Below are 13,185 nucleotides of genomic sequence, written 5' to 3'. Positions count from 1 at the left end.
CCAAGTGTGCTGTGTTTGCAGGTACTTTTACACTGCATACTTTAAAAACTAGAAACTGTATTTTGCTTGGATCAAACTGCTTGCTGTCAGCCTCACGAATAATGACTGTGCAAATTTCCCTGCTCTGACACGCCGGCGGGCCATATTGCCATCAAGCGCTCCCCGAGGACTGTGATGTCATAAGACATGTGCACAGGCCCCGTTCAGAGCGGGGCTGATAATTGAACAGGTGGTTTGTTGCCGTTATCGTCAGACTTTTCTGGAGTTGTGCGTACATGAAACCGTGAGTTTTATGGTTTTCAGTTATGTAGGATATTACCTATAAGTTGTTTGCATTTGCAGGATTGTTTATTTATCTTAAAGTCGTTATTTGTTATTTGTTATTTGTTGACTGGTTCAACAGAAGGTAAATGCCGGTAATTAGTCTATACTTTATGAAAGAGTTGTATTGAAGTCTGCTCACATTTGTAACAGTGATACAGACATATTGTGTGCATATTGTAGCAGTGTTACCGTGCTATACCGTTTAAAGTGTTAATTGCCCTTAATTGTGTGACTGAAGCGCCATATTTGATAACATGTGCTGTATTACATGTAATAGGGAGGCACCTGTTGGACATTGTGCAGAAGTGTTTTAATCATGTATAAATGCCTGGAATTTTCAGTTATATTTTAAGTTGTCTATTAATCTTTTGCTTATAAGGAGTAAGTCATTGATAATATATTTTGTTTCTTTGTTTGTGTTCTCTTTACAAAACCACGCTTATACAATCGCTCTTGTTCAATGACAATTGTACCCTCTTTGGACATCATTAAAGATTGTTGATGAAACTCCTGGACTGCTGCAGTCTTTCTAACCGAAGACTTAGGCCAGACTTGTATATGCCAGCATACTAATAATATCTTTCATTAACGCTCACTGGACATTGAATACTGCACCTTTTGTACACTTTCTGTTTTTATATTTTTTATACTCTATTATATATTTGTAAGTACTTCTTATATCTTATTTTATTTAAGATCTTGCTATTTTTGCTTTATTTCCTTTGCTAACTGTTTTTGCACCAAAACACCAAGACAAAGTCCTTGTATGTGTAAATGTACTTGGCAATATAAAAACGATTCTGATTCTGATTCTGATTGAATTGTAATTGTAAAGAGTGTTTGTGTTATGTGTGTGTCCCCCCTGCACCAAACTGTGTTTAATTAGAGCTGCTGTGCATCAGTTGTCACACTGACCGGACTGTGTGGTCGGAGAGCCAGCCGGCGTCACATTGGTGGAATCCATCATCGAACGCCGCCTGCAGCTGTTCAGGTGAAGCTATGATGGCGCTGTTCAGGCTGCACGCTGCCTCCGCCTTCTCAAAAGTCAGACTGTAGCGCCCCATGATGGCACGATAATGAAACACCAAACCTACAGACATAAAAACAGGCTTCAGTTTTCCTGGGAATGAGATAATTAAGTATTTTAACGACCACACACAGACAGCAGTCAGAGAGGATCTAAAAGGTCAAACATTTATGTCAGGCCCCGATTGGTGGCCACACCTACATTAAATTGGTACCAATACAGGGAAGATCAATTATGAAGCCTATTATAACAAGGGCTGTCAAATGTTCAAAATGTTCAATAGATTAATTGCTAAATTTAAATGTTAATGTAAATAGTTAATGTTTGAAAATCCATTATTTTGCATTTAAAAATAAAAAGTGTTAGAATTAGCATGTGTCTGTGGTACGTTTTCGTACCTTGAACCTGCACATGGATGATGTCATGGTTGTCTTCAATGCCGTGTTGGACCTCACAGCAGTAAAATCCAGAGTCACTGGACCGCAGCTCAGAGATCCTGATGGTGGCGTCTGTTGGGGTCCCCGGGTAGCCCACCAGGTGGACTCTGTCCAGGTAGCTCTCTGTGATACGCACTCGTCCCTCCAAGGCCACCAGGACGGTCGTGACCTTCTCTTTAGTGACCAGACTCCATTTGATGCGGTGAGAGAAGGGGGTGATGGGGGGGGCTCCGGGGTCAGGGACAGTGTGGTCCTACGTGGTAACAACATGACCTTTAACCTCCTGTTTGTATCCTGTGTTTACTCAGTATAACCACAACATCTGATTAAATGTATTATAACTTAAACAGGTGTTCTTTACCCAATCAGAACCTCTCCAGCTGTTAACCAAGACAAACTAATCAAGTCCATGGTCACAATGTTCGCAGTCATTAAAGCATTGAATTGGAAACTGATGACATCACTAAAGAGGCGATATCTGCTCGTATGTTCTGATCAGAATCAGCTTCATCTCGTCATGCTCACACTCACAGCTAGACGTTAGCAAACGTGCTCTCTATGTACAAACATTAAGTATTAAAGAATGTCGCCTGTTTGCCTGCTGCAGATACAAGAAAACATGAGGCTAAAAGATCATCTGTAAGGAGGCTGAAAGGCTCAACAGAGTCTCAGAGTTAAATGGAACTCAACCAGGTTAATAGTTGACTGATGAACATTAAAACACTAATAGCTAACTTAAAATATCTACATGCTGCAGGTGATGTTCATTACTCCTCACCTCAATGTAACATGGCAGTACCAACACTCCCCCCAGTAGGGGGCGCTGTGGCTCCTCCAGTGGGATGCTCACACTCAGCACATCCTCTGGGTCTGTCAAAGAGAAACAACATCATGGTTTTAATAATAATAATAAAGATCATAATATTGACTTGAATCTGTAGACTGTGTATGATGTCATATATATTATATCTATGATGATGACCACACTTCTATCTATCATCCATCCACCAACCATCCATCCATCCATCCATCCATCATCTATCCATCCATCCATCCATCCATCATCATCCAGCCATCCATCCATCCATCCATCCATCCATCATCTATCTATCAATCCATCCATCATCCATCCATCCATCCATTCATCCATCCATCATGCACTAGGGTTACGTACTGCTACGTACTACGGGTGAGCGTATTGCATAATTTCCTGTTCTGTTCTCCGCTGTACTGTGTTGTTCAGTGCTGATTGTTAGAGCTAAAAGCTTAATTGTTAATTCTGCCTAGTTTCTTGCTAAACCTGCTAAACAGTTTTGTTTATTTTAGCTACCTACTCTTAGCCTATCTTAGCAGTTAGCTTTATTTACAATGGCTTCTTTTTCTGCCTCTCCCTCTCCTGCTCTCTCCTGCTCTACGTGTCAGATGTTAAGTTACTCCTCGTCCTCCTTTAGTGATAATGATACATGGCGAAACATGTGAAGACGCGTCCTTGCTGAGCTCCTCACCTGAACTGCTGTATTTACCGACTTAATCAAACTTTCGCTAATGCCAGGTGACGAATAAGTGCTTATTTAAGTAGCGCACACCAGTAATAAGCCTAAAGGCACTTTTGATACGTGGACGGGGGGAAATGAGCAAGAAGAAGACCAACGAGGCTAGCGCTAGCTCACTGGCTAACACGCAAGTCGGACATACTGGGGAGTCTGCTATCCTCCGTGCAATTGACAAATTAAAGCACGAGATTACTTGCCAAGATTGAAGAGAAAGCAGAGAGTCAGAATGCTATGATTGACCAGCTGAGACAAGAACTGCAACAGGCTGCCGAAGCAGCAAAAGCTTCGCTCGAGGCGGCTACAAATGACCACTCTGATAACATAACACAGCTTGAGAAAGACGGGAGAAAGAGAGAAAATATTGGGGAAAGCAAGGTCTCTGAAGCAAGTAACAACGGCTGATGGGGATAAGATACGCATCTTCCCAGACTACACGAGAGCGGTAATGGAGCAGCGCGCGGCTTTCAGCGAGGTGAGAGGACTCCTGCACGGCTGTGAGGGGGTTCAAGCCGGATAACCGTTAATGGCACCCGCAAAAGCTTCAAGGACCCCGAAGCAGCGAAGGAATATGTGCTGGCCAATATAGTGAAGTGAGGGGGCTAAACCCCAGTAGCTGTGTGTTGAATGCTGCTCTTTTCTTCTTGTTTTTGCTCTCTTCGAAAGCCACTATCAACCTCTATTCGACCAACCAGCCTGTAAGACGGTAGTATTGCACTCTGACTGTTTTCTTCAGTACCCCACCCTGTTAATGTTTATAATAGGGAGTGTATAGAGCAATATACTGAACTTTTAAAATACATTCACCATGGTGTTGTGTTGGTGAGAGCCAATTCTATAATTTCACTTGAGCAGGGAACTTTCCCTATTTATTTCAAGGGCATCTGTAGGCTACCTGATTTAATTTAAATTTTTCTACAGGCATCCCATCATCACAATTATTTAGATTCGCATCATTAGTATTATTACTATTTTTGCTTAATTTACTGTCATTACAGGCACATATTCATGTTCATTTACACAGAATAGAGATATGGTTAATATTGGTAGAAAGTTACAACGCAATTTTCTTCTCATGTATGGCAGTTCAGGTTGAGGCTCAGACTCATTGGTAAGGTATTTCTGTATGCTAGTTGCTACAGCGCTGTTGGATGATCTAGCAGCCTCTCAGTTGGGGAGGGGCATGCAGGAGGGGGGCGGGGACTGGCCTGGTTTTTTCTTTTTGGATGTTGGGATATTTGTGTTCTGGCTATATACATTATTCTCTTTTACATTTATAGGCAATGTAGCTTTTTTTCTAGTGGTGGAGCGAGACATTACAAGGCTAAAAATGATACACAATTTCATATGTCAGGAATAGGTAACCAACCTAAAACTATCTTTTCCAGCTGGAATGTACAGGGTGCTAACCACCCAGTGAAGCGTAATAAGATCTTTGCTCATCTTAAGAAACTGAGAACTGAGGTGGCATTTTTTACAAGAGACACACTTGAAAAATTGTGATCAGGCCAAGCTTAGGAGGGGAGGATTTCAACAAATTTTCCATTCAAGTTGGGATGTGAAATGTAGGGGTACAGCCATACTTGTACATAGAAACATCCAGTTCACAAAATCTAAAGTAATATCAGATAGAAACAGAAGATTTGTCATTGTGCAGGGAAAGCTGTATAACATACCAGTTATTTTGGCAAACGTTTACGCTCCAAACTGGGACAATGTGGAATTCTTTAGAGAGTTTTTTGCTTTGCTACCAGAATTAAATCACCATCAATTAGTCCTAGGTGGTGATTTTAATTGCGTGTTGGATCCCATCCTGGACCGCTCAAGTCCTACCAGTAGAATTATGTCTAACTCAGCACAATATATCAATTCATTACTTCAATCTTATGGTTTAGTTGATCCCTGTCGTTTCAAAAACCCCACCTCCAGATTTTACACATTTTTCTCATCTGCGCACCAATCTTACTCGAGGATTGACTTCTTCCTCTTAGATAAGAGACTTATGCCCCTAGTTAATTCTTGCAATGTCGGGGAAATAGTAATCTCAGACCATAGTGTGGTGGTTTTATCACTTTGCTTCTAGACGTTTGTGGAGGATGAACACCCTTTTGCTTTCTGACGAGGAGTTTGTTTCATTTCTATCCAACCAGATAGATTTCTTTTTGGAAACTAATGATACACCAGACACCAGTGGGGGTAATCTATGGGAGACAATGAAGGCATACCTCAGAGGACAGATAATAGCATATACAGCAAGTATGAACAAAAGAAAGGCACAACGCTTGGAAGAGCTAACTTCTTTAATTAACGAAATAGATAAAAAACATGCAGCTTCGCCTACAGCGGATCTGTATAAAGAGAGGGTCAGGTGGCAAACGGAATTTGATAATTTGTTTACGGGCAAGGCAGAAGAACTCTATTTAAAATCCAGATTTAAATGCTACGAATCTGGAGAGAGGGCACATAGGTTACTTTCTCACCAGTTAAGACAGGCAGAAGCGACAGCATATATTTCAGAGATTGAGACAGCGGATGGTAATGTAACAATTGGCCAACGTGAGATTAATGAGCAGTTTGAATCTTTTTATAAGCACCTATATACATCTGAAGCCACAAATAGAGATAAAATACAACAGTTTCTGGACAAAGTCACTCTACCAAATGTAGGAGTCGAGGATAGGGAGGCTCTAGATAAAGCTATCCCAATTTATGAAATACAAAGGGCAATTAGTAAGATTAAAAGCAGTAAAGCTCCGGACCCCTATGGGTTTCCCATAGGAGTTCTATAAAAAGTTCACTGCAAAGTTCTCACCACTGCTACGGGAGGTATTTACAGAGGCGCTACTAAGAGGTTCACTGCCTCCCACAATGACAGAGGCAACTATCTCAGTTATTCCAAAAAAAGGGAAGGATCCGTTGAAATGCGAAAGCTACAGACCGATAAGTCTATTAGGGGTTGACTATAAGATTTTAGCTAAAATGCTAGCGGCGAGATTGGACACAGTCATGCAAAAGATTGTACACCCAGATCAATCTGGATTTATCTCGGGTCGACAGCTCTATGGTAATCTTCGTCGCCTATATGATATCATCTACTCTACAAAAGCATCAGATATAGCTGAAGTCTTGATTACCCTCGATGCCCATAAAGCTTTTGACAGAATAGAATATGAATACCTATTCAAAGTATTGGAGAAGTTTGAATTTGGTGCCTCTTTTTGCTCATGGATAAGATTGTTATACACGTCCCCCAAGGCAGCGGTCCGCACCAATAGCATGTTATCCCAATATTTCCGCTTAAACAGGAGTACCAGACAAGGGTGCCCGCTCTCACCTCTTCTGTTTGACCGTGCCATGGAGCCCCTGGCGGCCGCAATAAGAAGTGCTGAACAAGTGTATGGCATTACAAGGGGGGAGAGGGCACACAAATTAGCGTTGTACGCAGATGACCTTGTACTGTATCTGTCGGATCCTGATGTCTCTATCCCAAGTGTTATGGGCATTATAGCAGAGTTTGGGGAAATATCGGGATATAAGGTTAATCCTGCTAAAAGCCTGCTCTTTCCTATTAATGAACTAGCAAAATCAATGACATTCGGTATATACCCATTTAAAGTGAGCTGTGATAACTTTACGTATCTTGGAGTAACGGTTACCAGAAAATATGGGGACCTCTTTAAATACAATTTCAAACCTGCCCTTGATAGAGCTAAAGTAGACCTCCAACGATGGTGCTCCCTCCCTATCTCTCTAGCAGGGAGAATAAACTCTGTAAAAATGTCAGTTTTGCCTAGATTTTTATTCTTGTTTCAAACGATACCAATTTTTATATCAAAAGCTTTTTTTAAGGAGTTAGATAAATATATAAATTCCTTTTTGTGGAATAAAACTACCCCCAGAGTGAAAAGGATCTTTCTTCAGCGTCGGAGGGAGGAGGGGGGGTTTGGTCTTCCCAATGTTATGTTATACCACTGGGCAGCTAATCTACACAAAATAGCTCATTGGATTTCAGTGCCAGAGGATCATGGTAGTCCGGAGTGGGTGAACATGGAAAGAAGCCTCAGTGACCCAACAAACTTGGGCTCTTTAGTCTGCTCCCCATTGCCTATCAATTTTAAAGGGGCAGGTAACCCTGTCATTAAAGGCTCTTTCTGCATGCCACTCACCAATAATCCACTTTTTAAATCATCAATGCTAGATGCAGCATTCCTGCAATGGTCTAGAAAGGGCTTGAGCAAGGTGTCAGATCTGTTCAAAGATAATATTTTCATGTCTTTCGCTCAGATAGTAAGAGGTTTTGGTATTCCACAGTCTCATTTCTTTCGGTACCTTCAGATCAGGGATTTTGTTAAGAAGAATTTTACAACATTCCCTTCTCTAACCCCCATTAGCTGGTTAGAGGATTGTATCCGTGAAGGCCCTTCTGAGTATAATTCTATATCGCAAGTATATGACATCTTACTGTCGACAGCCTCGCCCAGCTTGAACCATCTAAAGTCAAAGTGGGAGGATGATTTTGGCGAAAGACTCTCAGAAGAAACCTGGAAATCAGCTGTTGCTGGGATCCACTCAGCCTCTATTTGTGTCAGACATAATGTTATTCAGTTTAAAATAATTCACAGACTTCACCAGGACCAGACTTGCCAAACTTTTTCCTGAAATTGACCCAACCTGTCAACGGTGTAACCGGGACCCAGCAACTCTTTTCCACACTTTCTGGTCATGCCCAGGGATGGGAACATTTTGGAATAGGATTTTTGAGACATTTTCGTACATGTGTAATAAGTACATTGATCCGGTGCCGCAGTTGGCAATATTTGGTGTGGCTCAGAGGGACCTGTGTCTCCCCCGAGCCCAGACCCGTGCTTTGGCCTTTTCATCATTACTGGCAATACGTCTAATATTGTTTAATTGGAAGTCCAACTTGCCTCCTTTGCATAGCCGCTGGGTCAGTGATGTCATGGCTCATTTGAAGCTGGTAAAGCTCAGATACACTACTCAAGGGTCAATCAACGAATTCTATAAAGTGTGGGGCCCATTCCTAGATTATTAGGATAATGTCTACGCTTCGAGAAATCCAATTTGATGCCTATATGTGCCTTGTACTGTATGGTATGTGATATTGTTTTTTTTGGGGGGGGGGGGGGGGGGTGTTGACTGTTTTGAATATTGTGTGATGTCAATGTGTGTTTTTCCTTTGATTGCTTGAAAAACCAATAAATATAATTGTATAATAATAAAGATGCTGACAAAGACAAAAGGTAGATTTGATACAATCGTAATTCATGTCGGCACTAATGACTCCCGACTACGCCAGTCGGAAGTCACTAAGGTTAATGTGGAGTTGGTGTGTACTTTTGCTAGGACGAAGTCGGACTCCGTAGTGTTCCCTGGACCCCTCCCAAATCGGACCAGTGATGACATGTATAGCCGCATGTCATCACTCAACCGCTGGCTGTTGAGGTGGTGTCCAGCAAACGATGTGGGCTTCATAGATAACTGGCAGTCTTTTTGGGGAAAACCTGGTCTGCTAGCTAGAGACGGCATCCATCCCACTTTGGACGGTGCAGCTCTATTATCTAGAAACATAGCAGAGGTTATCAGTCCAAAACCTTGACAACAACACAGAGTTCAGACCAGGAGGCAGAGCTGCAGTCTTACACACTTCTCTGCGCCTCCCTTAGATCTGTCTCCCAGTCACTATAGCTGTAATTCTGAATCTAACTGTAATTAAACTATAGGTACTGTGTCTGTCCCCCGGCCCAGACCCGTTTTTATAAGTCATCCAAACATAGAAAAAAAAGGCGTAAATCGTCAAAATCTCATTAGAATTAAAACTACGAATATGATTTTGCAAAAAAATCAGAAAATTCAGAAAATTTTGAACATTATCTGATATCAGATCAGCATATTGATTTACTTTGTTTAACTGAAACCTGGCTGTGTCGAGATGAATATGTTAGTTTAAATGAATCCACTCCTCCCAGTCATTTTAATACTCATATACCTCGAGACACTGGATGAGGTGGTGGAGTAGCAGCTATTTTTAATTCTAGTCTTCTAGTTAACCCTCGACCAAAGCTGAATTTTTCTTCTTTTGAAAGCCTTATTCTTAGTCTTTCACATCCAGTCTCAAGAACCTTTCAGCCAGTTCTAGTTGTTGTAGTTTACCGCCCTCCTGGCCCATATTCTGAATTTCTATCTGAATTTGCAGAATTTTTATCAAATGTAGTCCTTAGCAGTGATAAAATAATTGTTGTAGGTGACTTCAATATCCATGTGGATGTTGATAATGATAGCCTTAGCACAGCTTTCATGTCATTATTAGACTCTATTGGTTTCACCCAGGGTGTAAACGAACCTACTCATCGTTTTAACCACACCCTGGATCTTGTTTTAGCTTATGGCATTGAAATCCAAAACCTTACAGTTTTCCTTGAAAATCCTCTTCTATCAGACCATTTCCTTATTACTTTTGACTTTGTCTTACCAGAATTATCTCTGCTTAATAAAAATGTGCTCTCTAGAAGTGTATCTGATAGTGCTGTAGCTAGATTTAAGGAAGCTATTTCAGTTACTTTTGATTCAGTACCGTGTTTCGACACAGTTGGAAACTCTTATCATAGCTTTAGTCCCTCTCGGCTAGATCAGTTTGTTGATAGGCAGTGGATTCGTTGAGAGTTACTCTTGATTCGATTGCTCCCCTAAAACAGAAGGTTATCAAACTGCAGAGGCTAGCACCATGGTTCAACTCAGAAACCCGTACTCCAAAACAAACGTCGCAAAATTTTGAAAGAATAGTGCGCTCTACCAAAACGGTAGAATCTTGTTTATTCTGGATAGTCATAATAAATATATGAAGGCTCTACGTCACGCTCGAGCTGCCTACTACTCCTCTCTAATCGAGGAAAACAAAAGCAATCCTAGATACCTTTTCAGCACTGTAGCCAGGCTGACAGAGAGTCATAGCTCCATTGAGCCTTGTATTCCTTTAGCCCTCAGTAGTAATGATTTCCTGAGCTTTTTCAACAACAAAATTCTAGACATCAGAGACAAAATTGGTAACCTCCTGCCCTTACTTGGTGCAGATACCTCTGATCTGGCAGAAAGAGTTCCAGGACCTGATATTAACCTCGACTGTTTTTCTCCAATCGACCTTTCAGAACTAAATTCAATTATTTATTATTTCAACCTGTCTTTTAGACCCAATCCCAACCAAGCTGTTTAAGGAAGTCTTTCCCTTAGTTAGCAACTCTATATTAAATATGATCAATATGTCTTTACTGGCAGGCTATGTACCACAGTCATTTAAAGTAGCAGTAATCAAACCTCTACTTAAAAAACCTACTCTAGATTCAGTAACTCTAGCTAACTATAGGCCTATATTCCTTTTATCTCAAAGATCCTGGAGAAAGTGGTAGCTAATCAGCTGTGTGACTCCATGACAACAGTTTATTTGAGGAGTTTCAGTCAGGATTTAGAGTCCACCATAGCACTGAGACTGCACTAGTTAAAGTTACAAATGATCTACTTCTAGCTTCAGACAGGGGACTTCTCTCTGCTCGTCTTGTTGGAGCTTAGTGCTGCTTTTGACACTATTGACCATCAAATCCTATTACACAGACTAGAACATTTACTTGGAATTACAGGGACTGCTTTAAGTTGGTTTGAATCCTACCTATCAGATCGATCTCAGTTTGTACATGTTAATGATGTCCTCTATGCACACCAAAGTTAGCCATGGAGTGCCACAAGGTTCAGTACTTGGACCAATTCTTTTTACATTATATATGCTTCCTCTGGGAAATATTATGAGGAAACACTCCATACAGTTTCATTGTTATGCAGATGATACTCAGCTTTATGTATCAATGAAGCCCGATGGCACCAGTCAGTTATGTAAGCTAGAAATGAGCCTTAAGGACGTTAGGACCTGGATGACTAGAAATGTTTTGCTACTTAACTCAGACAAGACTGACGTTATTGTGCTAGGCCCTAAAAACCTCAGAGAGACTTTTTCTAGTGATATGACTGTCCTTAATGACATCAGCCTGGCATCTGTTAGGAATCAGGCAAATTTCAAGAACAGCCTATTTTCACCTTCGTAATATATCTAAGATCAGGCATATCCTGTCACAAAAGGATGCAGAAAAACTAGTTCAGGCATTTGTTACCTCCAGGTTGGATTATTGTAATTCTCTTTTGTCAGCGTGCTCTGGTAAGTCTCTAAAGACTCTTCAACTAGTCCAGAATGCTGCAGCTGACTAGAACTAGGAAAAGGGACCACCTTACTCCTGTGTTGGCTTCTCTGCACTGGCTCCCTCTAAAATCTAGAATAGAATTCAAGATCCTTCTTCTCACTTACAAAGCTCTAAATGGCCAGGCACCATCTTATCTTAAGGAGCTATTAGTGCTGTACTACCCTTCGGGAACATTACGGTCCCAGAATGCAGGCCTGCTAGTGGTACCTACAGTCTCTAAATGTACTATGGGAGGTAAAGCCTTCAGTTATCAGGCTCCTCTCCTCTGGAATCATCTTCCAGTCGGGGTCCGGGAGGCAGACACAGTCTGTATTTCTAAGAATAGACTTAAAACTTTCCTTTTTGATAAATCTTATAGTTAGGGCTGGTGCTGGTGTAGACCAGCTCCTAGTTATGCTGCTATAGGCTTAGACTACCGGGGGAACTGGCACCTTGAGCTCCTCTCTCTCTCTCTCTCTCTCTCTCTTTCTTTCTCTGCGCATATACAGTACATCATATTACTGCATGTATCTATCTGTAAATCTCAGTCACTAACCACCTACTTTCCTGGGAGCTCTTGAGCTCTCTTAGGCTCCTCGAGATCGTTGGTTGACGGCCTGCCAGAACAACCCCCCCCCCCCTCCCCACCAGATCAATGATGGACGGCTTGCCTGAACATCATCTATCCATTCATCCATCCATCCATCATCTATCCATCCATCATCTATCCATCCATCCACCATCTATCCACCCATCCATCATCTATCCATCCATCAGCTATCTTTAAGAAAAAGATTAGAACGAGTCCATCAAAAATCACATTTGAAATCGTACATGTGTTTGTGCAGTCTGGCAGTACATGTGTTTGTGCAGTCACTCCCAATGTTGTTAATGTATTTGTGCAATTTAGACAGAGGGGAGGAGTTTGCCTGCAATAGTAGTTTAAAACAATAAATAACCCAATATCAGATTTTCAAGGACCTCTATTTTAGTACCGTGGTATCAAACAGGATGATGGTGACGTGGTATTGTTTCATCTGTACTAAAACCATATCAAAGTTTGAATTCTGGTATCGCTGGTCTAACCCCAAATATGACATGATGCTTTTGACCATATGAGGTGTGGAACACATCGTAAAACTTCAGAGATGAACTTCATTAAAAACTTTCTCACCCATGAAGGAGTGCTCGTCGTACATGTAGTCCAACGAGGCTGAGAAGACGTGTAGACACGCAGACAGAAGCACAATCCACCTCAGCATGTTCAACCTGAAATCCAACAGAAGAGTGAGTCAGATATCAGTTATTAGGATTTACCTGAGCGGCGCATCGTCACACCTTACCGACTGAATCATAGATATACAGGTGTGTCTCCCCACTACATCTCATTAAACATGGGGGCCATCATGAATGTAAAAATGTTCGACCTGCTTTGTTCAGAGTCTTTAAATGAATTCTACCTGCAAGAACAAAAGGCCAACTTTTTACCTTCTTACCTGAGACTTTACCTGAGACTTCCCTTCTTACCTGAGACTTTACCTGAGACTCCCCTTCTTACCTGAGACTTTACCTGAGACTTCCCTTATTACCTGAGACTTTACCTGAGA

At 41.4% G+C, this 13,185-nt stretch overlaps 1 protein-coding gene across 1 annotated transcript in view; it reads right to left on the bottom strand.

Moving 5' to 3' along the window:
- LOC132978965 (aggrecan core protein-like) overlaps positions 1–12,960 on the bottom strand; it is a 31,210-nt gene extending 18,250 nt beyond the window's left edge. The window contains exons 1-4 of the mRNA XM_061044369.1: positions 12,753–12,960; positions 2,567–2,658; positions 1,750–2,041; positions 1,240–1,414 (exon numbers count right to left, since the gene is read on the bottom strand). Of these exons, the coding sequence (XP_060900352.1) occupies positions 1,240–1,414; positions 1,750–2,041; positions 2,567–2,658; positions 12,753–12,840 (647 nt within the window). The 5' untranslated portion in view covers positions 12,841–12,960. The remainder of the gene's footprint in view (positions 1–1,239; positions 1,415–1,749; positions 2,042–2,566; positions 2,659–12,752) is intronic.
- Positions 12,961–13,185: the final 225 nt, after the last annotated feature.

This window comes from Labrus mixtus, chromosome 1 (assembly GCF_963584025.1).
Source record: "Labrus mixtus chromosome 1, fLabMix1.1, whole genome shotgun sequence".
Lineage (NCBI taxonomy): Eukaryota > Metazoa > Chordata > Actinopteri > Labriformes > Labridae > Labrus > Labrus mixtus.
The sequence above is the reverse complement of the archived record's forward strand: the minus strand, read 5'-3'. Positions and strand labels throughout refer to the sequence as shown.